The sequence below is a fragment of the Drosophila guanche genome, unplaced genomic scaffold (assembly GCF_900245975.1).
Source record: "Drosophila guanche unplaced genomic scaffold, DGUA_6, whole genome shotgun sequence".
NCBI classification, from domain to species: Eukaryota; Metazoa; Arthropoda; class Insecta; order Diptera; family Drosophilidae; genus Drosophila; species Drosophila guanche.
Window position 1 is genome coordinate 971,385 of NW_022995758.1, and position 25,055 is coordinate 996,439.

Consider the following 25,055-nt stretch of genomic DNA (forward strand, 5'->3'; position numbering starts at 1 on the left):
ATAACTCTCGAGTCAATGCACCTGGGCCCGTGCCCACAGAGCCCACAGAGCCCCAGACCCAGCCACGCATTATGCACATGGCACTGTGTGCTGCCTTCGGTCGGGAGGGAGGCATGGAGGTACGGAGGGGGAGCATTAGTTAGTCAAGATCTGAACTGAAACCACAGCCAGTGAATGCTATGGCTGCAGTGTTTCGCAAGTGGCTCGCATTAATTTGATATCAGAAGTATCCAAAGAGACCAGTCGAAGCGGTTCAACTTGATCCTGTGGCACCGTTATGCTGATGGAGGTGATTGCTGCTTGCCATCTGCGATTCAGACTCCTACTCACCCACCCCACCCCGAGGCACCCTTAGAGCCTGCCCACCACTGCCGCACATAATTACCTTTAACGTGGCCTGCTAGGTGCCGCAATAGGAGTAACCTGTGCGTTTTATTAACTATTAACATGTTACTGTTGCTGTTGTACGGCAGTGTCTATGAATGATTCTGCTGCAGATGCTGCTGCTACTGCTGCTGTTTCTCTGTTAATGTTGCATAACTCTTGGCCGCATGTCGAGTCTGTAAGGTGGCAAAAGTGCCACAACCTGTGTGTGCCATTAATTAACTACATGTCGATGCTGTTCCTGCTGCGAATGTTTTTCTTCCTGTGAATGTTGCTGTTAGCTTTACTGCAGCATCTGTGAGTGTGGCTGTGACTGTTTGCTGGGTCTGTTGCTGTTGCTGTTACTGTTGCTGTTACTGTTGCTGCTGCTGTTCCTTCTGTAGCTGTTAGTGTGTCTGTTGTTGCTGTTCCTGCTGCTGTTGTGTCTGTTAATGTTACCGTTGCTTTGTATGTTGCTGTAGCTGTTAGCGTGTCGTTGTTGCTGTTCCTGTCTGCTAATTCTGCTGAGTCTGTTAGTGCTTCTGTTACTGCTGCTTATGTCTCGGTTAAGGCTCTGTTAATGCTGCTGTGTCTGTACTCTGCCTGCTAATGAAGCTGTCTTCTCCTTTACTGTCTCCGTTAATGTTACACAACCCCCACCGGTTGGTGGTGGTGTAAGGGGAAAGCTCTCCCAAACAAAAGTGCAATTAATAATCTAGTCGACGCAATGCCTAGGTTTGAACAGAAATTGCACTTGTTTCGGATCAACTGTGATTTACTGGTCACAATATTTGTACATACATACATAGGCATGTTTACTCTATGTATAGCCAGCCATTACCGTCCTGATGTTGCCCGTCTGGTGCGATTTGATCGCATTATACGTACCCAATTTTCCAAATAATTTAAACGAGTTTGTCCAGCACGAAATGAAACAAAACAACGTTTTCGAGTGGTCGCCGACTAAGTGGTCAAATGTTGCGATGGATCCGCACACACTCTTTGGCATAATTGCCACACGCTGCCTAAGTTATGCAACAATCGCTGCAGCAGCAACAACAAAGCTAAAGCTTAAGGATAAAGCCAATACGGGCGGAAAACAACAGCGAAAGAAATGACAAATTTAAACACAATTTTAATGACATTGCCCGGTGCTGGTCTGGTCTGGTCTGGTCTGGACTTGGGGCTGCTCCTCCTTCCAAATATCCAATTATGGGAAAAAGTTTTCTATAACTACTTTTATTTGCCATTTCCAATGTATTTTTCCTTTGTTTTTTTCCATAGATTTTCATCGCCATTTGGGGTTCGAGCGCGGAAACCTGTTGCCCCACTCTACCGTAACCTAAGCTCCGACTGAATTTTCCATTGATTTCAAGTTCAATGTCTGGGGCTTGTGCCGTTGTTGTGTTTCCATCGGCTGAAAATTTAAAAGATTTATTCGGACAGCAGCAGATTTCCTGCTTACAAGCATATGCCACCCAGGCACATAAACTCTGTCCTGTGGCCGGGGTTCGTTCGATTACCTCAGACATTATTTGCTTGCCACTGCAAGTCCACTTGTCACGCGAGCCATTGTAGAGGAAGCGGCGATGATGTCATGTAGGGGATTACACCATCGCGAGGCCAAGAAGTTGCAGTTGAGCCGGAGATCTGGACAACAGATCTGGCGCTGCTGGTGGAGTGCATGCATCGGCTTAGACTGTGCGCAAATTTTCACTCTCCTTGGCAGCTCAAATCCCCTCACAGACATAAACTCAGCGATGCAAGTATGCGTTTTTGTAACCGATTAATAATTGCCGATGTTTCCGACAGGAGCACAGCAATGTCTTGCACCCATCGAGAGTGTTGTCGATAATTCGTGGATATGCAAATAAACGAGATCGGCCGCTGGAAAATCTCATTAATTAACAGACACAAATTATTAGCTCAGGATCAGCAAAACTCCATTAGCAAGTGGAGCACTTAATTGCTCTGGTTCGCTTGGGATAAGCTTTCCAATTAACCATGAAGTAAAGTGAGCAATTTCATTTTCGTGCGTCTTATGGGGGCACTCCGTCTGCACAAAGCCCACAAAAAGTTATCAATGTGTGGCCTTGTTTGCCTGTGCATCTATTTACATATTCTTTCACTAATTGTGGTTTGGTTTATAGTTGTAAGAATTTTCTTGCAGCTGCTCAAGCAAGCAAGTGGATTCTGAGGTCAGTGTGAGTGAGCACAAAGAAATTATCCTAATTTGAATATACCATTCAAAAACTTTGCGACACATTGTCAATGCTCCGTTTTACGTATCTAATGCAAACATCCACAAAGATCTGAATATTCCAACTATTAAAGAAGAAATAAAGAAAACTAGTAAGAAATACATCGACAGACTCCACAACCACGAAAATAATTTAGCCTTAAGTCTATTAGACAATAGCCTAACAGTAAGAAGACTGAAAAGATACCACATTCTCGATATCCCTGATAGATAAATCCAACAAACTGAAAAGATGTTATATATAATAGCAGGGCTCATTGGAAAACTGCTATTTCTGTTAATTGAATATTAATTATACAATTTACTTATTGTTTAAAAAAAAAACAGATTGTAAATATAAAGAGAGAGAAAATTTGAATATTGCATTGCATTGACTGGTCTTTATATGAATATAGAGAACTTCGAGAACTTTCCCCAACAAAGCTCTTTTCAATTGACGTTTGTGCACAGCTGAAATCAGAAGAGATACTTGACATCAAAGTGTTTCAGTTGAGCAAACCATTCCTGTGCGAATGTGGCATGCTACTTAAATTGTGAACCACAATTTCGAAGTACAACCACAAGGCACACTTTGTTGCTGCAGCTATGACGCAATCACTTGAAAGTCTAGTTGAAATTGTTGTATTTTACTGGTATTAAATGAGCTCATTAATATGCCTAAACCTCGTGAAAATGTTGAAATTAGTTAAGTATTTTCCAGTTTCAATTAAGAGCTCTGTGTTCAACCTCAATTAAGTTTGGTACATTTCAAACGAGAATTACTTAAAACCACCAAGGGGGCGGTGGTCGAGTGTAGTCCGCCACATTGAGATAATCTTGCTGCACATTGCCCTCCTCTCCTGCCTGCGCCTCATACGATTCATCATCACCGAGCAGCGACTCATCCGAGCCAGAATCATCCACGTCATCCTCCTCCAGGGGCTGGGCCACAGCCATCGATGCCAGCACAGCGAAGACTAGCATCAGCCCAAAAATGACTTGCCATTGCAACTTCATGATTAGATTAGAGATTCACGATTGACAGAGAGCGAAAGCTGTCTACTGAATGTTATGAAAAGTGTGCCGCGTCTTATATGCGATCAGAAACTAGAAGTGGCTCACGTTTTGCCAACATCTTTTGTTGACACTTACCAGAGGCTGAGTCTGAGTTTGGGTTATTTCTGCCAGAAGTGTTTGCCTTTCTTTGTCGCCAAAGTGAGTCATAAAATGGGGCTACCGGGGAGTTGGTTTTAACTGGATTATCATTCTGCACCCACTGTATAAAGTAGCTCCATTGATGTGTGGAAAAATATGCCACATAAAAGACCCTTTTCTGATTGCCCAAACTCATTAAATAATCCGCAATCGAATATCTCTTTGAATAAATATCGAAAATTAAGCTAAAAGTTATCATAAACGAATGGTAGCTCCAATTATCCGGTCGATTGCCTGCACAGAGAGAAATGTCACAAAATGCTGCGCCAGCAGCTCATTTGAGAGTTTCGTGTTTCAAATTTATATTTATGTACATACATGGAAATTGCAGAAAATGTGTGAAAAATGCCACAGAGATTGGAAATTTACTGATATGAGGTAATTAAATATCGAGTTCGTGTTCCATTTTGCGGGGCATCTCTGTCTCTCAAAGGGGGGGGTGAGCTTCGACTCGTTTTTGCATTAGGCCAGTTATCTGGTGAAAAGTTGTTGTTGCCGCTGCTTTGACTGTTGCCAATTAGAGTGGCTACCAAGAGCTGCCGCTGGAAAGAGAGCTGCAAACGTCACAACGATGTCGTCCAGCTGTCGTCGCGCGCTTTGTCAGTCCACTCGAGGCAATTAGTTTTCAATTAAATGGTATTTAAATTAAACTGTGGAGGAAGAGGATTGGAGTTGGGGGGAGAGAGGTAAATGCAAATGTCTCGTTTCCCGCACGCAAATATGAAACAGCTTCAGGAGAGCTTCGACAGATACAGAAATGACTTCCGATCATCATTGTGAAACAAAATCTTTGCCCAGATCCAACCCACTCCAAACCGTAATCATACATACACATGTACCCGCTGTATGCACGTAATTACATTCAGTTTTTATGATCGAGAATATTATTGTCTGGTCTGCAATGTGAAGGACTACCAGTGGCGTGTGCTGAACGTCAAATTGTAAGCCTCTAATTATGCATAAAAACTGTGCCTTTGTCTTGGCTAATTAAAACCTCAGTTGGTGATGGCAGATGGAAAGGCAGCAGCCAGCAGCAGCCACCAACATTTAATTTAATAATAATTATCAACTGAAGCTGAACAAGCCAGCTAATTCTTACTTGGAGAACTGCTAATCAAAGTTCTTGTGGCAGGAGGGACTCAAGTCTGCACTGGGAGTAAATTTCAACACAAATTTAGCACCTCAATTAATGGCAGCTGCCTGCTCTGTGAGTGTTTTCTTTTCTCTCAGTGCATCGCTGGTGCTGGCTGGATGGCTCCGACTGTGCTAAGCTTTTGACCTTGCCACGGACACGCTCTGCTTCCTCCCCATTTGACGACAGCCCAAAATGCAACAACCGAACCGAAAGAGCGATCGAAACGATGGAAACGATCGAAACACTGCAGCAAAATGGCATTGCCTGGCCTGGCCTGGCCCAAACCCACTTAGCCATTGGCCAACTGCTAATCGGAAATTTCGAACAAACCTCACACAAACCTTTATGTTGAACAAAGCCCTGAGTTCCGCTTTGGGTTTGCACTTAGCTTTTGGGTCTGCGATTACGTATACGCCCCGGTGTCAAGGTTGACAATGATTCGGCCCAAAATGTGGAGCGCTGCCTTTGCGTTTTCAATTCAAATCGATTTGCAGAATTGCAAATTGGCAGAGAGGGGTGCCAAAGTGAGCTAGTAACCGAATAACTGACCCGACCACACCCCATCTTGGCCCTATGCCCACAAGGCTGCTGGACAGTGGCCACGCAATTCGACTCTGATTCCGTTGCCATTGCCGTACCATTATTGCCGAGTCGATATCCATCCATCAATCAATGCTAACATTTCACTTTGCCATCAAATCGAATCGAATTGAATCAAAGCAAACAAATTGAAACATATCGCTGTCGAGCAGCAACGGAGGCGGGAGCCAACTCAATCGCAGGTCATGCCCCAAGTTCCGATCGGTGCCGTTTCCAACCGGTTTTTACCTGCGGGTCTTCAGTGGAGTTCACTTTATTGGCTCAGCGCTTAAAGTGCTGCAAAGTTTTGCCGTGCAGGTTGCTGTCTTGGCCAAACAGAAGCTCAGCAACGAATGAAGAAACCAAATGGAGCGGCAGCAATCAAAGCTTAAGTAATTGTCGAATTGTCGAGACATACGGGTGTAGAATATGCCACGAAAGTGTCATTATGCCATGCCATGTTTGAATTTGTTTAGCTTAGATACTTAAAATTAAAAATTAAAACATTACTCCATGCTGAGTGACTCGCTAATGAGCCACGCCGTAAGCGGTCAGGCCATGCATGTGCTGCTTAGATTAGCCGTAATATAATTAATAGCAAGTAATTGATTTAAATCCTTTACAGAAGCAAGACTTAAATGTTTGAAGAACAGATTGAGATATCTATCCTGTCCCTTCAGCCGCTGACAGTCCGTGTGACATGGTTTGGCTGTGCAGACAGATAAAATGTTTGTGCCACTAAATCACATAACGCACAAGGTATAATATTGGTAAATCTCAATTCTACACTTTTTGCCATGATCCCATGCTCAAGGGTTTCAGCAGATCTCCAACATCTGCCCACAACAATAAATACAGGAATAAACGATAACTTTCTCCACAGGCAGCAACTGTGCAGCACTTAACTTGTACAAAAAAAAGAGACTATTCAATAATACTTTAAGCTAGAAGGTAGAAGTTTGAAGCGTCAGTTGAACCACCAAGGTGGCTCAGATCGCACATAATCCTTGACATCCAGATAAGTCGGATTCGGCGCATTCACATTTATTGTGGAGGTGTACGTGGCGGCAGCACGGGCTGATTGCCCTGCGAAGCTCCTCCTAGGATGCCGTCGCAGCTGCTTGCTATTGCTGCGCCATCTCAGGCGCTTGTCGTTGGGTCGCTGTTTCCGGACCACTGGCACAGGATTGGGCTGTGCCTTGTCCTGCTGGCGCTGCCGTTCCGCATCGTTGATGGCCTGCAGAGCGCGATTCCAGCGCTGCAGCACGGCTGGATCATCGAAGTCAACGATCGAGGTGGGAGTCTTGCACTCCAAGCGCGACAGCAGACCCGCCAAAACGGTCACAAAATAGATACATCGAAGCTGCATGGTGAAACTGTTTCCCATATCTAATGCTGCTCGATGCGATGCCCTCAGCTTTTATGCGGCGATCTTGCTCTCATAAGCAGATCTACTTCGTATCTCACACACATATTTGTGTATGTATTTTGTAATGGGTGGCGTGGGAGGCATTACGCTTATTCGGTTCAATGCTGGCTGATTCTTGACACCGTTTGGCTTCTGTTTGAAGAGCCTCCAGTCCCAGCCCCAGCCCCAGCCCCAGCCCCAGCCCCAGCCCCAGCCCCACCCAAACCCCTGCTGGCAGTTCTCGAGCCACAGACCACGTTATGTAACGCCAAGCGGGTCTGCCGACGTTAGGTAAATGTTTGGCCAGCACAACAGCAACAACGAGAAGGGACGTGTGAGACGCTTCTTACGCGGCACAACTTTTATACCCGGCACTGAGTACTACATCTGCACCTTAGCGGTATTTTGTCAAATTTTAAATTTGTTCTTCATCTGTCATCTGTCATCTACATCTACAACACTTCTCACACCAACACGCTCCGTTAGCTCGCAGCCCTTCCCTAGACCCACACACTGCAGACTCTAGGCAGAGGCACCGTCCGCACACAAAACAAAAAAAAAAACAAATAAAAGCTGCGGGACGGGGTGGGTTAAAAGTCGGAAGAGTGTGAATGAGATAATGTAAAAAGAACAACAAAAGCTGCGGGACAGGGTGGGTTTAGCCACTGGAAATTAATTTCTCCATTGTGGCTATAATAATGATCCGATCGGATCCCAATTAGTTTAGTTTTCTTTTATCTTCGAAATTGTAGATTTGGGAGGTTTTCGCCCTTTTGCGGAGGGGGGCGTGACTCATTTTTGAAATACACTGGTTTCAGTGTGAGCATACAGAAGTCTGAATGAAAAATTTGGTGGCTCTAGCTCTTATAGTCTCTGAGAACTAGCCGACAAACAAGACGGACAGATGGACAGACGGACAGACAGACATGGCTCTATCGACTCGGCTACTGATGCTGATCAAGAATATATATACTTTATGGGGTCAGAAACGCTTCCTTCTGTGCGTTACATACAACCGTTATTCCCCACAAATACAATATACCCTATTTGCTCTTCGAGTAAGGGGTATAAAAAGTACAGAAATGGAGAGTGCCAGAGATCGGAGAATCGTGGTGTGCGTCAAGGTTGCGATAAGAGCAATCGGCGGTGGCAGCAGCGCAGCTGCACAGAACCCTCCGCAGACAAAAGTTTGTTACAAATTTGATCAAAGTTTGTTACAAATTAAATAGGTAATTAGCAAATGAATTAGAACGTCGCACAGTGGGGCCTCTGCCAGAAAGAGGTGGCAAAATTAATTTAATTGGTTTGAAATTTGGACCCTTTCTCAACTGCCTTCCTAGAACGGATCAAAGTAATTATCGATCACCGACACCGTGACTCAACCTCAACCAAAAGAAATAAAATCTAGAATCGTGGAATTATTTTTCCTTACGTTTTTTTGTTTTTTTATTTAGTATATAATTAAAAGTCGTTTCTTTATAAATGTATCTCAAAAAAAATATAATAGATAATGTAACTGCAATGCACGGCATATCCGTGGCGACGCGGCTATAGCATTTGGGGGGATCGCATTGCAGTAACATTCTCGGCTTAGTGGTCTACAAGTGGCTTAGATCTCCTCGTTTCTTTCGCTTTTCTTTCGCACTCTCTCTCTTTTCTCTTTCTCTCTTTCTCTCTCGTTTGGTGACTTCGCGAAGGATCTTAAATAGTATTCTTCGTATTTATAAGTATAGTAATTAGTGTAATGTGTACAAAGCTAATTGCGTTCGTGGAACGGACAAGGGCCGAGGACAGGGAACGGAAATGGGGAAAGGGGACAAGAAACTTAAAGTGAAAATATCGCTGGCGATCCACAAGAGTTACGAGTATACCGCGTTTGAAACCACCCAGAAGTAGGACGAGTATTCTATTCAGGATTTAGGAGTCAGAATTCAGAATTCAGGATTGAAATGTAGGCAGAGTTTGAGTACTCCCCGGGCAGAGATTGTGCCTCTGGGCGCACTCAGTGTTGAGGGCCAGTCGTCATCCATCCTGTCCGGCCTTACAGTATTGTGCCGGGCTTACGCAGTGGCAGGCGACGACGCTGGCCGAGCAGACCCAGACCGCGGGCCTGCTGCTTGGTGGTGGTCTCCGCGGCCTCTGTTGTATCCTGATCCTTGGCGGCACCGTCCGAGCCGGACTCATCGGAGCCGGCATTTGACTCCTCCTTGCCTGTGTGCTCTGCGGAGTCGCCGTCCGACGATGCGTGCTCCTCCTCAGTGGGGAGTTCTGTATGAAAAAAAGAAACAAGAGCGAGAATGAAAAGTGGAGCTCGACATGGAGGGGGGCACTGCTACCCACCTGTGGTCGAGGTAGCTGCTGCCGCAGCCGCACCGCCCAGGTGCAGACGACGCTTGGCTAGCAGCGGGTTGATTTTGCGTGGCGCCACCGCCGCCGGGGAGGGGGCTGCGCCTGCGGCTGCCTTCGGCTTGGCCGCATCAGTCTTGTGCAGAGCGTTAAGGCGCGGCCGGTTCTTGAGGCGATTGAAGCCGGACACGGGCCCTGCGGCGGCGCCAGCGGCATCGCCGCCCTCAGTCTTCTCGGCGCCCTCGGTGGCCTCCACGGTGGCCCCCTTCACATCGTTGTGGTGGCTGGTGCTGTCCGCCGCCGAGTCCTCGGGTGCCTCAGCCTTGGGAGCCTCCGTGCTCACTCCGGCACGGCCGAGTTTGCCGCGTGGCAGCAGGCGGTTGCCTCCGGCGCGATGCAGATTGAAGCGCGAAGGGCGCACACCCTCCGCTGGAGCTGCAGCCGGTGCTGCGGCGGCCTTGCCTTCCTCCGAGTTGGTGGCCTCATCGGCGGTGGATCCCTCGCCTGCGGGCGCCTTGGTGGTGGTGGTGCGGCTGCGTCCTCTCAGTCCAAGACCAGGGCGACCTCGCAGTGTGCTGCGTGCAGTTGTGGAGGACACAGCATCCGGGGAGGCAGATCCATCGGCTGCCTCCTCAGCGGACCTCTCGGTGGTGCTGCTTGTGGTCGAGCCGCGGAGGTTGAAGCGATTGCGGGCTGTACAGAGAGCGGAAGAGAGAAATGAGAATTTGTGGGGCACTCTCAGTGGATCGTGGACTCACGTCTGCCGCGCGCGAATCCTGAACTGACGGGCTTCACTTCCTTGACGGCCACGACCTCCTCCTCTGCGCCAGCGGCAGATGCGGCTGCGGAACTCGACTCGGGGCTGGCAGTGGTGCGTGCACCAGGACGGGAACGACCACCGATTGATGGACGCGAGAAGCGATCTGTTAAGGGAGAGAATTCTAGAACGTTTCCTAAGAGATTCCCCCCGCCGATGGATACTCACTTCTGCCCGTTTTGGTGGCCTCAGTGGCAGGCGTTTCGGTGGTGCTGGTCGTGCTTGTGGCTCCGGCTGCGGCTCCACCTTCGCGCAACTTGAAGCGATTGCGTCCGGCCAGGCCATTCAGTCCGGAACGACGACCGCCGTACAATGAGGGTGTCGCTGTCGTTGTCGTCGTCGTCGTGGTGGTGGTGGGTGCCTCCGTGGTGGTGGTGCTGGTGGTGCTGGTGGTCGTGCTGCTGGTCGACGAGAGCTCCTCCTGGAGCGTCGTCAGGCTGCCGTCATCCTCGTCTGTGCTGGCCGTGTCCGGGCTGAGTGTTGTGGCATCCTCCAGCGCTCCATCGTCTGAGGTCGTCTGCTCGTTGTTGAGGTTCTCGTTGGTGAGGATCGCATACAGATCGAGGGCCGCCTTCTCCATTGAGGGCGTCGTCTGCTCAGCCTCATCGGTAATGCCCGCCAGCTCGCCCTGCGCCTGCTGCTCCTCCTGCTTCTTGAGTTCCCGCTCCTTGGCGGCAGCGGCGGCCTGCTCCTGCTCGACGGCAATCACTGGCTTCAGCTCGTTGTCGCCATTGCGGGAGCCCTTCTGCTGCTTCTCGTCCGTGTTGAAGGTCTCGCTGTCGACCAGCTCCAGGCTGGGGCGCTTCACGCTGATCTTCTTGCGCTCGGCGGCCGTCTCCAGCGAGTCCAGAGCAGGCGTTGGCGGCACGTCGATGTTCTTGCCGCGACTGGGGAAGCGCGTGTTCACCGGCAGACGCTCCAGCTCGATGTCCTCGGCGGGCTCACTGACGACGGATGCTGATGAAGACGAGGACCGGCCCTTGGCCTTGCCGCTCTGCAGACTGTTCTCGCTGGGGCTGGCCGGGGTGCTGCGCTCGATGTTGGTGTAGCGAGTCTTTCCGCGGGTTTCCGGGTCGCCAGCGGCCTCCACGACGGTCGGCTTGGACGGGGCGGCGGCATCTTCGTCCTCATCATAGTAGTAGACATACTCGTACTCGTAGTCCTGGCCGTTGGGTCCTTTCTTGATCTCGATGCGCGACTTCTTGCTGTTCTCGCTGCCGGCTCCCTCCAGCGGGAAGTTCTGGTTCACGAAGTCGTCGTGCGGATCCACCACCACCTCATCGTCCAGATTGTCAATCTTCTTGGTGGCCGAGGGCAGCGTTGTCAGCTGTGGTACTGGCGCCTCTGTGGTCCGCTGTGCGAGCTCGGCCAGCGCCGCCTCCTCGATCTCGCGCCTCACCTCGGCCAGCTCCTCCTCCTCGATAGCGCGCTTCGCCTCGATGCTCTTCATCACGTCCTCGTTGATCAAAGCGCTGAGCACGGGATTCAGCTCGGGCCGCTCCTTCGTGGGCAGCAGATTCATCGAGTAGTCGGCAGCGTCGGTGGCCCTCACGCTAATTCGGTGCGCTGTATGGAAACCGTCCTCGCTGTGGGCCTCCGGGTGCTTGTGCGACGTCTCAAAGGGTACGCTGGCCACTGTCTCCTCTGCCCGCTGACTCTCGCTAGGTGTCAGTGGCTGTGGCTCTGCAGCGGCAGCGGCAGCTGCGGCGGGATGGTATGTCACCAGCATGGCCAGTCCTAGGCCCAGTATGCAGCTGCAAAAGACAAACAGAGAGATTACAATTGTTGGCCTCGTAAGTTCTGTGCATAGCAAACAGATTCTCGGGCAGCGCAGTCGACACACGCAAAGCGTCAAAGCTTCGTGTGCAGAGAGAACCGCCGCAGCGGCAGAGGAACATTTTCGGAACCCTAGCTCGCTGCCCGCAGCGGCAGAGAAGCAAGAAACGTTTTTGGGCTTCGTTGTTGTTGTAGAACTTAAGAATGAAAGAAGAATGAAACAAGTGAAAAAGGTTTCACTGCATCATAACAAGAACCGTTATTGGACTTTGTAACTGTTGTCAGCGCATGCAAAACATGCGACTACCTGCGTGGTTTACCCCTGCATTAGATGACTCCCAATTATGACTCATTATCCTGCTGTTAATGTGACACCTGACCTTTAATTGAGACATTTAGATCAAGGCGAAACCGTTTGCACGTTGAGTCAGCGAATGGTTAACCCAATTAAAGCCACTCCAGCTCCAGTTGCAGCTCAAATTTCAGCATCCAGCACTGGATGCAGCCCAAGCTCCAACTCGAGAGCTCCAGCTCCAGCTGCAGTTCGCGTTAAGTGATCGTTGAGAGCGCGTGCTCTTAATCAGCGATCATGGCTAGCCGGTTCCAGCTCCAGTTGCAACTGCTGGCTCATTGTGCTGCCTCATCTGATGTGGCGTCTCTAATCTGGCATGAAAAACCTTTCACAATTTCATTAGCCACACACACCGGCTCAGACATATGTACCTACCTAGCGGATTGTGGAGCGACGGGGAGACCGGGTGGGGAGAGTGCGATTGCGCATGCGATTTGGTCATGTCTAGCCATGGGTTCGAGCAGCAGCAGCAGCAGCAGCAGCAGCAATGTTATTGCTGCTTTTCGATCGTGCAACGCCAACTATCCACAGCAACAATAGTTCATTGGGCTCTGCGAATCCGCATTGCAGGCCCAGAAAGTCAGGCAGAGAGAGAGAGAGAGGGAGAGAGATTGGACGTTGCCTGATGCTCAAGGCAAACCGCAAAACGCTCCAAATTGATCACCGTTTCAGCGTGTCGATCGGGAAACTAAAGACAGGAATCATATGGCAGGCAGCCCGGACAGGTTTCCAAAACAAAAGGTGTTAACCCATTTCAATATGCTGCCATGCCCAGCAATGCGCTTAAAACCCGATCTGATCCCAAGACCAGACCCCAGACAACAGACAACAGACGCCAGACATCCAGTACCCGGGTGTTCGATATTCACAGTCACAGTCGCTGCAGTGACTGCAGTCTCTCTACAGTCCCGGACTCTGTGCAGAGTTCCCGATCTGATCGGGACAACCCAAGACTCTGTTGCTCTCTTGACGATAACTTTTAACATTTTGAATTATGTGCAAGTCGCAAAATGTTCAAATCGTACTCGGCCAGGCCGTTCGCTTTTTTCCCATCGCTTCTCTTCTTATATGCTGTTTGAGTCGAACAAGTTTTGGGACTGCCACAAGACTGGCAACACCTTGTTGTTGTTGTTGTTGTTGTTGTTGTTGCTGCTGTTGCTGTTGCTGTTGCTTTCTGTAAAGGTAGACAACTTCAACTTATTTTAATTGCAACAGCACCAAAACGGGCTGCCCAACAATGGCTATGGCTATGGTTGTGGCTGTGGCTATGGCTTCAAGAAAAGTTATAATTATGGCCACATCGTGCAAATTGCCAACGGAGCCCCTTGCAGCAGCAGCAGCAGCAGCAGCAGCAGCAGCAGCAGCAGTTACCGTTGATGTTGCCATTGCCGGTGTGGCTGGTGTCTTCTCGGACAAGGGTCTGCCACTTTGGCCATGTTATGCATGAGGTGACAATGCGCACATCGCCACACACCGCACACAGCCAAAGTTTTCCATTCACAATTGCTGCAACACTCGTGAAGACATGAAGGCAACCACACCGGTAGCAAGCAGCAGGCAACCACTGAAAGATGTCCCAAGGAAGTGGGCTGCAAACCCAAGTCTTATTCAATCAAAATAATCCCCAAACTGCAAAGTATCGTCTGAGCCACAGGGATAGACTATTAAGTTGATCTTAAGTTGGTGGAAACGTGAAGCTAATCCTCAGCCCCCTACTGAGGAGGGAACACAGGAAAATGGGAGGAGGAGAAGAGCAGCATTTACTTGACTCGATTTATTGGTACTTAAACAGAGCTATTTCGATCTTTGAAAAGCTAATAAAAAACAGAAGGACACAATATCATATCCACCTTTAACGTAGGTTAATTCTGCTCAAGAATAAGTATGCCTCATCTGATTATTAATCTTGCTTAATTACATTTCAGTTCGTTCGGCTTAAACTTGTTCAATAGCCGTTGGCACTCTTTGGCTCATTCGTCCGATCGCAGACCGCTTTTGTTAGCTTCAATTACAGCATCTGAACTTGGTCAGAAATTCGCCTTGGTATTTGTCTATCTCTGATTCATGCAGTTCCAAGAAATGGGCTTCAAATAGGGCGCTGGCTTGCCTTGAAGTTAATTATCGGCAAGTCCCCTGAACTAAATGCCAAACTATTTTGTAATACTAAGAGAGAAAAAATAAAAAGAGAAATAATTGGATCCGCAAGGGTGTTCAATGTGCGGCACAAATGAGGAGAACGAATAAGATTTGACCCTAAATGCATTTCCAGTCAGCTGCCACATTGAGCCTTGAAACTTTTCGATCTCCATGCAAAGTTTTTCCTCAGTTGTCTCAAGGGAATGTAAATTTACATCAGTCTATAACCAAAAAGTGAATGACTGATTAAAGTCACTTGTGCATTTACTTATTATTAAAATTTAGGGCTACTCTATAAGTACTCTACGAGTGTAATTGCCAAGTGACTGACTGACTGAAGGAATGAGTGAAGTAAAGTAAAGTGAGTGACATGACCGGGCCCGACCATCATTCGCATTCGCATTCGCATCCACCGCTCTGATCTGCCCCATTGTCTTGGCCAGTTGGGGCTGGAAAGGCCATGACGGTGCTGCCGCTGCTGCCTCCGCCTCTGCACTGCTCAAAGGAGGAGTGCTGTGCTGTCTGGGTGTGGCATGCAATTTGTATTAAAATTTGGCAATTCATTTCTGCCCGGCCAAATGCATGTCTGCTGAGCAGAAGAAGAAAGATGAAAACGTTTTTTGTTGTTTTTTCTTTTTGGCGCATGCGTGGAGTGCTTCGGTGGCAGAGTCGGCATCGACTTTAGCTTCAGCTTCGACTCAAACTTCAGCTTCAGGCCATTGACGCTGTCGAGAGGCAGTGAAGCGGCAATCTGAAGACGGTAACGGCAGTGGCGGTGGCGGTAGCGGTAATAACAATAAAACAGCAGCCACATCGGCCAAGAAATAGCAACAATATTAGCAGCCATGAAATGTAAAGTAAAATAAATTTTGCATTGTTAAGTGGATGCGTCGTCAAAGGTTTGTTGACTTTACCTCCTTTTCCATTTGGTTTTTTGCATAGTTGACCTTTCCGAAAAAAAGAGAGATCGCCGTGCCGCAGCCTCTCTGGGCTGACCTTTGGCATAAAAAAGCGTATGCATAAAAAAAGCAACTTCATTGCCACGCCTCGCCTAGGCCACATTTCATGCATATTAGCCGACTGTAGCAAGTCGGCCACCAACTGATTGACTGACTGTCGCTCACTGGCCAGACCACACCACACCAGACCAGACCTAAACCAGACCACATCACCGATCAAAGCATACTCGCAGCAACTGCCAATGCGGCGCTAACGGGCATGGCCTGGCCAAGGTTAACACTCTGCTGCAGGCCAAATTCCAGTGTATCTGTATCTGAAACGGTAGCTGATTGGGTCCAAAACTGATACTCGGGAAGTTTCATTCCACTAACTTTAGACAAGATTTGCAAACTAAGTAATTTCTGTAGATACTTCGATCATTAAGGAGAAACACTGACAAGTTGGATGGAATTAAAAACTTTGCATTAAGATTAAATAAAATGAGATAAGATAAAGACCAGTTAATTGAATACTGCAATATTGTTACATAGAAAACAGGCATGGAAATGATCAAAAATGTCTAATGCCATCTGCACGCATTCTCAACTTTAAGGAAGGGAAAGTCCCATCATTCGAGTGGAAAATGCATTCTTTATTCTTCCTGTGGTCTTCAAAGACCAAACCCAAATTGTGCATTTTCCAATTATATAATTGTAATCAATAAAACAAAGATTTGTGCGCTCATCGGACTCTTTTACCAAAATAAATTATGTTGATGATATTCATCCTCAAGATGATCATCTTACATAATCGGGCCGAAACCCACGTTGACCTTGAGCCGGTTAATGTGTGTAGTGAAATGAGTCAAATTTCACTTTTGAGTGCGTGAGTGAGTGAGTGTTTTGAATACATACATTTTGAGCAGCATTTTGGTGACTCCTTTGGCGGTTCACTTTTGTGGCTGTTGCTTGCTGGTCGCTCTCCTTGCTGTTGTTGTTGTTGTTGCTGTTGCTGTTGCTGTTGTTTGCTGGCCGTTCGCTGCCGTTCAATGTTGTTGTTCAATCAACTTGTTTTTTAACATAAATTTTATTGACACTTTTGAAAGTCAACAGCTATTTGGCTTCAGCTTCAAACGAAAATAAAAGAGTGTGGTGTAAAGTAAATGACAAACAAAAACCAACACAAAAACAAACACAAGAAACAGAAACAAAAACAAAAAAGACAGACAGACTGAAATCGAATGACAGAAATTGATTTTCGGAAAAGATTGGTAATTGTTATGCACTTTGATATATTGTTTAAATATTGCCCACACTTCGCATGTTTGTTGGTGGTTTTACTGTTGCTGTTTGCAGTTTGTTGTTGCTTTTTTGTATTTTGTATTTTGTATTTTGTGGTTGCTGTTGCTGTTTGCTATTTGCTGGTTGTAAATGTGGTTCACTTTTGGTCATTTTTGAGTTGCACTTTCACTTTTCACTTTTCTTATTGCTCGTTGGGGGCTATTTTTATGCTCTTTTGTATCTATTTCTTTTCTTTGACAGCGCCTATCAGATCTGTCTCTACATTTGTATATCCCTCTGGGTGTGGGTGCTTACACCCATAGGCGTGGGCAGCTGTGTGCATGTGTGTGTGTGTGTGTGTGTGTGTTACTTAATTTAGCACTCAAACAAAAAAACTTACAAAAAAATGAATTCAAAGAAAAAAATAAATAAATATTTTCTCAGTGCACTTTTTGCCGGTTCCGATTGCTTCTGCGACTGCCAGGCCTCATCCACATGGACCTCTGTCTTTATATGAATACGAATACCACACAAACACAAACACAAACACACACACACACACACACACATATATACACACAGCTGCAGCTTCGTAGGATATATGGGTACCATGAACTGGAAGTGTCGCCTCTTGGTCGATCGTCTTCGAGGGGGCTGCGGTCTCGATCTCAGTCTCAGTCTTGGTCTCGGTCTCCGCTTCGGTCTGGGTATCTTGAGAGAGCAGTCACTTTCGATTTCGCTGCCAGCTGAACGTGAAATGGCAAAATAATGAACGCCTCAACTATTGAAAACCATTCGCTGCCGGCCCGATGGCAGCGTCGACGCCGGCGCTCTGACTTCGGGGACCACCACTTCGATCCGACTGAGCTTCGTCTCGTGGGCTTGCTGTCGGTTCGATCCGACTGGGCTTCGTGCCATCGACTGCGGTTCGTGGGTCGGCCGCAGCGGAGACAGAGAATGATCCGAGCCATAGATCGGTCGATCTGTCGGTCGATCGATCGGACGATCGTCGTTCGGGTAGGAGCAGGAGTTGGTATACTTTGCTTATGGCCGTGTTAACCACTAAATCATTCACACCTGCCGTGGCCCGTTTCAATGGCGTTGGCAACGAGGAAGTTCACCTTAAAACTCGGCAGAGAAAAAAGTGTTAAATACACAAAAAAAAAACAAAAAACTGCACTAGTTTCGGTTACGGGCCTGGCCGGGGCAAAACCCATCCACATCGACATCGACATCGACATTCACTTGCATTTGGGGGGATACCATCTCGTTCGCACTCTCCCCGAGTGGCTCTGGCCGCTTCTCTGCTGATCTCCTCTTGGCTATTTCATAAGACCAAAAACTGGTTGTCAGCTGGTCTCAAGGCCGTTCGTCGACGTCGCCGTCTCCGTCGTCGTCGCCTTTTGTTGATTAACCGCATTACACATACGCAGCGTTCGCCGCTTCGACCGTTTTGGCCGCCTCAACTGCAATTAGCAGGGCACACAACATTCCCTTCCCTCTGCCGCCGCCGCTTCTACTGCTGCTACTGCTGCTACTGCTGCTGCTGCTGCTACGGATGTAGATATTACGAGTATTACCAATCTGTGAGCTTATTGATTAACCGTTGCTCATTTGCTTATTTATGCAATTCACCCCCCAACCTCCCGCCACCCGCCATCCGCCATCCGCCACCCGCCTGTGATGTGTGTGTGTGAGTGTGTGGTGGTAATACACTGCAGCTTTCGGATCGCTCGTTCAGCAGGGGACTCCACCCTGTGAGTCGGGGGTTTGGCCAGTGTCCAAGTGACACCTTTTCATACCCTCTCGATTGGGGTATCCAGGATCCACTCCACTTTATGGTACTGGTATGTTTGTCTTTTTGCAGGGATCAATTAGTTTTCTCTGAAACCATCATGGAAATTTGTGGATACTCTCACTAATGCTCTCACTAAAACTTTCAGTTCAAAGGATATCTCCTTGTCGAATAGTGGATAAAGAATCGCTTTTCTCTAGTTGTGGTTATGGGGGTAATATTTTCCCCTCATTCTTGGTCTAAGCAGCTCCTGTTGTAACATTCACTTCCATGGCTCTTTCTGATTCAATTTTTTACGTACACTTCTTTGGATTGTTTCTGTTGTTTGTCTGTTTATTTTCTCGCTGAGCTGAGCGACTGATCGATGGTTTTTCTAATTAAATTGATCGATAAACTGGAACGCAGTGTTTCTTACATTTATTTGTTTCACTGCCTTGTGGAAGTCTGCTGCATTGATCGAGAGTGCAGCGAACCAGGAAGTGAGAACAAGTAGTCCTTAATGGGAGGTCCATATAATTAGGGAAACGACACCCTTTAGCCCAAGCTCTCTGTCAGGCAGCTGCTGTCTCTTCTCGCCTGGCCTTGGGGATTTTCGCAGCAGCAGCTGCAGGAACTGATTGAATTTCAAGTGGAGGAGCCTCTAGTTTGGGAATTTTCAAGAGAAGAATCGAGTGGAGAGGGAATGAGACAGGGAAGGAGCAAGCGACATTGCAATTGCGACTGCGAAAGGAAAGAAGAATGAGTCAAGCGATGCCGAGGTCACGTTGATCAAGTTACCAGCCATCACCAAGCACATTGCCATGGATGCCACGATCCGTACATAAAAACCCCAGCCGAAATAAAACAAGAAATTATGTCCCCAGGCTATCTTCAGGGCCCCTACCGGACAATACCCTTGCGTAACTCTCGTTCCTATCGTAAATACATGAAATATTGTTCCAAAATGTATCGAAATGATCTGAATAATACCTTTACATCATTATGATGGATTGTAGTGGGTTCCTTAGGTTCTGAAATAACTCGCAGATAAATCGTTGTACCCTTTGCTAGAGTATGACGATGCCTATGAAGATCATCATCAAGGGGAGCGATCCAGGCCACTCCGAGGTCAGACGAAACTCGAAAACAGGACTAATGGAAGGGGGCGTAACAATCGAAGGACAGGCGGAGGTCAGAATGCTTATTACGATGGTAATGATGATGTTTTACCCTTCACTGATGAGCAATTTGGTAATTGCACAAGAGAGGGGCCTAGAGTCAGTGCAGCAGAACCAAGAAAAAAAAACTCCATCGGAATGGAGTAGCTTACCACTTTTCGGCGGAGCCTTAGTTGGGCTCCACTCAAACTTTGGTCCGATCTTTGGTTTTCAGCATCTGTGAAGCACCTAAATGGCACCCCCTAGACAACCCCCTTTTGGGCGCAACGTTTCTTGCCTCCCCCACACAGCCACAGCTGCGAAAGTTCGAATCAAATCTAGCGAATGACTTGACATTCAAATTGACATTTCATGAGCCGACAATAAAGACGAAAACAGCGAAAAAGAAAGAAACTTACAAGTACGAGGAGCAGGAAAGTACAAAGGAACTTAACGGAGCTAGAGAGAGCGAGAGAGAGAGAGAGAGAGAGAGATACGTGAACGGACTCACATACAGACATTGCAGGTAGAGGTACCAACCCTACCCTAACCCAGCCTACCTGCCTTCCAGGCAACTCTTTTACAACAAAAGTCATAAAATTGTAATAAAAACACACAGCAAAGCAAAGCACAGCACAGCACAGCAGAGAGCAAAGCAAAGCGAGCGAGAAAAGCGTACAAAACAACAACTGTTATTCAACATGTCGAGTGCTGAACGTATGTATGCCTTATGCCTTATGCCGTATGCCGTATGCCGCATGGCCGTATCTGCATACAGATGTGCGCAAACAGGAGTGGCCGCGATGCGGAATGTTAATGCGCTCCAATCGTATCTTTTGGGTTGGCGTTTCTGGCTACGAGATCTCCAAACTCCAAGAGGCTCAGCACGTAGGCTGTGTCTCTCCGAATCTTTTTCTCCCTCTCTTCGATTGGAGGAGACTGGAGGCCCTCCCCTGCGCTCCCTGAGCGCCTTCCTGGCAATTACGTGAGCTTTTGGTTAGGGCTCGCTCCCGGGTCTGGAGTGGGATGGAGTGTAATGCCCTGGTAAATGTGGGAATTCAAGTAGGGTCCGAAAACTGGACAACAGCCAAAAGAATTAGGCACACCCTCATCTCTCTCTATCTCTCTCTCTCTCTCTGTCTCTGCCTCTGTCTTTGAACATTTTCTGTCTTTATTGCACCCATTCTGGTTTCACTCCCTGGGCGCATGTTTGAGTCAAGTAAAATGTATAACTGTCAATTATTATGCAAGAGTTGTGTGTGTGTGCCTCGGAGAGGGAGGGAGACTAAGACTGAGACTGCGACTGCGACTGCGACTGCGACTCCTCTCGCCAGGCAATCAGGAAATACCCGAATCCATGCGTACGACCAAAGCCAAAACCAAAGCTATAAACACTTCTCGCTGCCACCTCCTCGCCGCCGCCGCTTCTGTGCCACGAGCCTGAGGACCGAACCGAACCACTCGCATAATCGGAGCACGTCTCTCCGGCACCACCACCCCACCACTCGAGCAACAACCAGCGCACTCCTCCCGAAAGCAGAGGAACTCTGGTAAGAAGTTTTTTGTACCTTTTACCGCTTCGAGTTAACTTCTCGACGTTGTTTGCTTAATGAAAATATTTGTAATGCTTTTTTGTCACTCATTGTTTGATGGCTTTGTAGGCCTCCTACCGCCTTTTCTTCACGAATCTTCTGGGGCTCGGTTCTGAGGAGTGCCGCAGCCCCATCCGCCGGCTTCACTGACTTCAGGTTCAATGTACGTCAATTGTTGTGGCCTCAAGAACGCCTCCAATATTATGGCGATGGCAAGAGGCTCATCATCACGATCAGCATTACTTCAATGGTGATCATGATGTTGATGATGGGATGGCTTCCACGTAGGCTGCAATTAAACGAAATGATTCACATGGACAGTTTTTTGTACGCTCCGCCACTTTTGAGAGCTTTGAACAGCCCCAGACGGGGCGACCTTCCAGCGATTTCCGGCTTGAATAAACCGTTTTTTAGTGGTTCTCCACACCGAACGATCGATCGATCGACCGATCGGTGCATGCATAATCAAGTCGACAAATCCCAAGCCGCACTCACTTTCGAGTCTAGAAACAGACTTGAGCTTAGAGTGCAGCATTGTCCCGACCATTTGTCAGTTAGTTGGAGGCGGCAGTGGGTGGAGCTCAGTTGGTTTTGGCTTTGCATGATGCTATGAATACAAAGTCTACTATTTGAAGATACTTAAATGTTCTGCAATGAGCAGAAGAACATTTCATTTTATGATACGATCGTTAAACGTGTTCTTTTTAGACTCTCTGACACCGATCTAAATGTGCAGTGCATTTTTTTTGGGCAGCCGCTGTTTGATCTTTTAATAGATAGAATAACCACCTATGTACAGTTGTGTTCAATGAAATAGTATTGCCGGACCTCCTCACATTCAAAGACTTTTTTGAGACACTTCGAGTCTTGCAACTAAAACAAATGAAAGGCTTTAGAAAATCAAAGAAATCCCTACACATTTGCATTCCATCTTCTTGTTTTCCATAACTTTTGACGGATACCCTTGATATGGGCTCTTCATTGAAATAGTGGTGCTGAGTGCAAGTACTTCAAAATAATTAAAAAACACAACAAATAAATTCGAAAAAGTCACCATCAATAAACTTTATCTATTATCTTAAATATTTTGATGAAAGAAATGTTTGGACGTGGCTGTATTTTTGTTTTTGGAGCTTTGAAAAAATCATAGAGGATACCTACGATTTTGATGAAAAACTAAAGCCAAGAGGTATAATGGAGTTGAAAACTAAGTTGAATGTGCTCTTACTATTGCAATTAATCATTTTAACTCGAAGAAGATCCCTGAAAACTGATCTTTTATGCGAAATGGTCGAAGGCAAGGTCAAGTTCTTCAATATCCTCAAAAGTTGTGTGTTATCTGTTATCTGTCCTCTGTAAGTGTTATGACACTTAGTATACGACTGACTAGACATTATTTAATTGCGAGAATTCCCAGAAAGCTACGCGTTTGGTCCTGAAGGTATAGGGGTGTACGGCTAAAGCTCGTAAGAACACATGTGGCTGAGCTGTGTATCTTCGTTTTTCCATGTTCAAATCAGTCCCTGGATCTGAATGTCATCGAAATCTTATGGGGGAATGCCAAATGCATTATAATAAATGCAATTCCGGCAACCAGAGCAAAGTGGGAGCCAGTGGTTATAAAATAATTGGCTAAAATCCTATTAAAGCTTGGGCAGGACCTTATTGATTTATTCCAGGCGGGAGCAAGGAAGAAATTAAATCAAAATTGCTATAAAAACTAAATATTAAACTTCAAGAAACATGTAGAGCATGAAAGATGGGTATTGACTTAAGTTTTGGTTTTTTTTTTTCGATTTTCAAAAAATTTACTTTATTTTATGGGTATTTTTGCAAAGTCATGTAAAACAAGAAGACGGAACACAAACGTTCCAGGATTCCTTCTAATGTCTAATGTGTACATTTGAGGCTTTCTAAAAAGGTATCATTTGTTTAATTTGGATGATTAAAATGCCTTAAAAATAGTTTTTAAGGTGGTGAGGTGCGGCACTACTATTTCATTGCACACAGCTGTATATTTACTTATCCAAATACATATAATCATTTACATTCCTACATCTCTCCAATAATGTAAAACCTTCGGCAAACCAAACATTTCGTTTCTATCAGAGTATACGAAACTCTGGTACAGCAATCCCTCTTCTCTCCGTGAGTTCCTCAAAATGGAGTCTGCATCTCAATTTCCCCCTGGCTGACCCTGCCCATGGCTGTCTTTCCATCCATCCATTCATCCACCCATTCATACATCAATCAATCAAAGCGCCATTGAAATTATGCAGCATTGTGGAGTGGCACAGCCACACTCAAAGACCCCTGCACCCTGCACTCAGACCGAGACAAATACCAAAATCACATCTTGATGATTAAATTATGATCAAGTTTTGTAGTTGTAAAGTTTTAATATTTTTTTTTTGGTATGTTTTCTTTATTTTTGTAATAATTTTGTGACCCACTTTGATTGGTTTTAATACTCTTTGAGCGGGTATTATCATTCAGCACCAATGTTGTCCAACAGCGCACCAAGGGAAGTCACAAATAGTCTCTCCGCGGATCAATCTTTGATGAAATAGCTCCATAGGAACGATCGATCTGAAAGAGTATCTCCAGCCAGACTTTGAAGCGCAGAATTTCTGTCTTGTTTGGCTTGATTTGGGTTTGGTTTTGAGTTTTTGGGTGTTGTTGCGGCGGCTTTTTTTTTATTACGAAAATTTGTTTAATTTTAAACTGTTTAACTTGAAATTGAGTCACGCAGGGGTGAAGGCAGTAAGGCGGTGGCAGCGATATAGAGAGGCTGAGCGGCAGATGGAGGCTGGCCGCTGGGGGCTGGGGGCTGGGGGCGACAGAGACCGAAGCTGCGGCGGACAGCGGCGCAGTCGAAGAGTTACATAAATTGGCATTAAAACGCTGCCGAGAAGTGGCACCTGAGGGTAACAGGGAGAGGGAACTGAAGCTGGAGATAGAGATGGAGATGGTGATGGCGAGGGTTTCAGCCAAAAACCTGAAGCAACCGAGACGAAACAACCATTTGGCATTTGCATACAAGTGTGTGTATCTGTATCTGTATCTATGTATATTTGTCCCTGTATCTGTAGCTGTAGCCATGGCTGTGCATGTATGCATTTGTGTCTGTGTTTGCTGGCTGGCGATCAGGTGAACAGCAACCTGAACTGCAGTGACAGACAGAGTCAGACCCCAGGCAAAACTGTACTCGTAAAAGGTGAACAACATTTTTTCAGCTCCCTCTCTCTCTCTCTCTCCCATCTGGCATCTCCCATTCACTATTCCTCTCACCACTCACCTCTCCCGTCTCTCTTTTACCCTCGTGCTGGCCTTTCTTTTGGCTCTTAACACTTTGACATTATGGCCCCAGCAATGACGATCATCATTGATCATCTAACAGCATTCACATGCTGATGATGCTTCCACCACCCATCGCTGCATAACTCTTGGATTTGAAATCGAAACCAAATTTGGATTCGGATTCGGATGCGGATTCAGGCACTTTGTCGACAACTTCATTAAATATTTTGCTATTTTGCATTGGCCAACAAAAAACAACAACAAAAAACACTCTCAGTGATCGTCGAGCTTGTCGCTCAGTGGTCTATTTTTTATGATCGCTCTTAATGGCCGGCAAATACTAAGACGCTCAAGGCCAAGACCCCGTTGCCCGATGCCCGAAGATCGAAGCCCAAACGAATAGTTGTATGCTCTGGTCATATGCTAACTAACTAGTTGAACTAGATTCAGGCGATGATCCGGTCTTTTGGTGATATTTCTTCTCTTCTGGGAGGACAGTGATGCGGTGATGCGGTGATTCGGTGATTCGGTGATGCGGTGGCGCGGACGGGTCTTTCCAAGGGGCTCATAGAATTAATGCCTCTGATGCTGTTGCTCTGGTGAGTAAGCGGCTATCAGCGATCGGCGATCAGCGGTCTGTGATCGTG

The 25,055-nt window shown here is 46.9% G+C and overlaps 3 protein-coding genes across 3 annotated transcripts; all 3 read right to left on the bottom strand.

Annotated features, from left to right (window-relative positions):
- Positions 1–3,221: 3,221 nt before the first annotated feature.
- On the bottom strand, positions 3,222–3,654 carry LOC117590496. The gene has a single exon (XM_034283158.1). The coding sequence runs from the start codon at positions 3,617–3,619 to the stop codon at positions 3,386–3,388; it is 234 nt and encodes a 77-aa protein (XP_034139049.1). The 5' UTR covers positions 3,620–3,654; the 3' UTR covers positions 3,222–3,385.
- A 2,844-nt stretch (positions 3,655–6,498) lies between these two features.
- On the bottom strand, positions 6,499–6,918 carry LOC117590560. Its single transcript, XM_034283301.1, has one exon. It carries the CDS (start codon positions 6,916–6,918, stop codon positions 6,499–6,501), a length of 420 nt encoding a protein of 139 aa, XP_034139192.1.
- A 1,482-nt stretch (positions 6,919–8,400) lies between these two features.
- LOC117590489 (mucin-19) lies at positions 8,401–17,356 on the bottom strand. The gene is made up of 6 exons (XM_034283150.1): positions 17,195–17,356; positions 16,220–16,431; positions 10,271–11,856; positions 10,044–10,208; positions 9,280–9,978; positions 8,401–9,207 (listed from the first exon to the last, which is right to left on the bottom strand). Exons 2-6 carry the CDS (start codon positions 16,231–16,233, stop codon positions 8,981–8,983), a joined length of 2,691 nt encoding a protein of 896 aa, XP_034139041.1. The 5' UTR covers positions 16,234–16,431; positions 17,195–17,356; the 3' UTR covers positions 8,401–8,980.
- Positions 17,357–25,055: the final 7,699 nt, after the last annotated feature.

Bases quoted from the DNA above. Each gene is read 5' to 3' on its own strand.
- LOC117590496 (XM_034283158.1), bottom strand. From the start codon at position 3,619: ATGAAGTTGCAATGGCAAGTCATTTTTGGGCTGATGCTAGTCTTCGCT.
- LOC117590560 (XM_034283301.1), bottom strand. From the start codon at position 6,918: ATGGGAAACAGTTTCACCATGCAGCTTCGATGTATCTATTTTGTGACC.
- LOC117590489 (XM_034283150.1), bottom strand. The intron at 9,979-10,043 runs GTGAGTCCACGA...CTCTCTGTACAG, and splicing joins AGGATTCGCGCGCGGCAGAC to CCCGCAATCGCTTCAACCTC. The intron at 9,208-9,279 runs GTGGGTAGCAGT...TTTTTCATACAG, and splicing joins AGCAGCTACCTCGACCACAG to AACTCCCCACTGAGGAGGAG.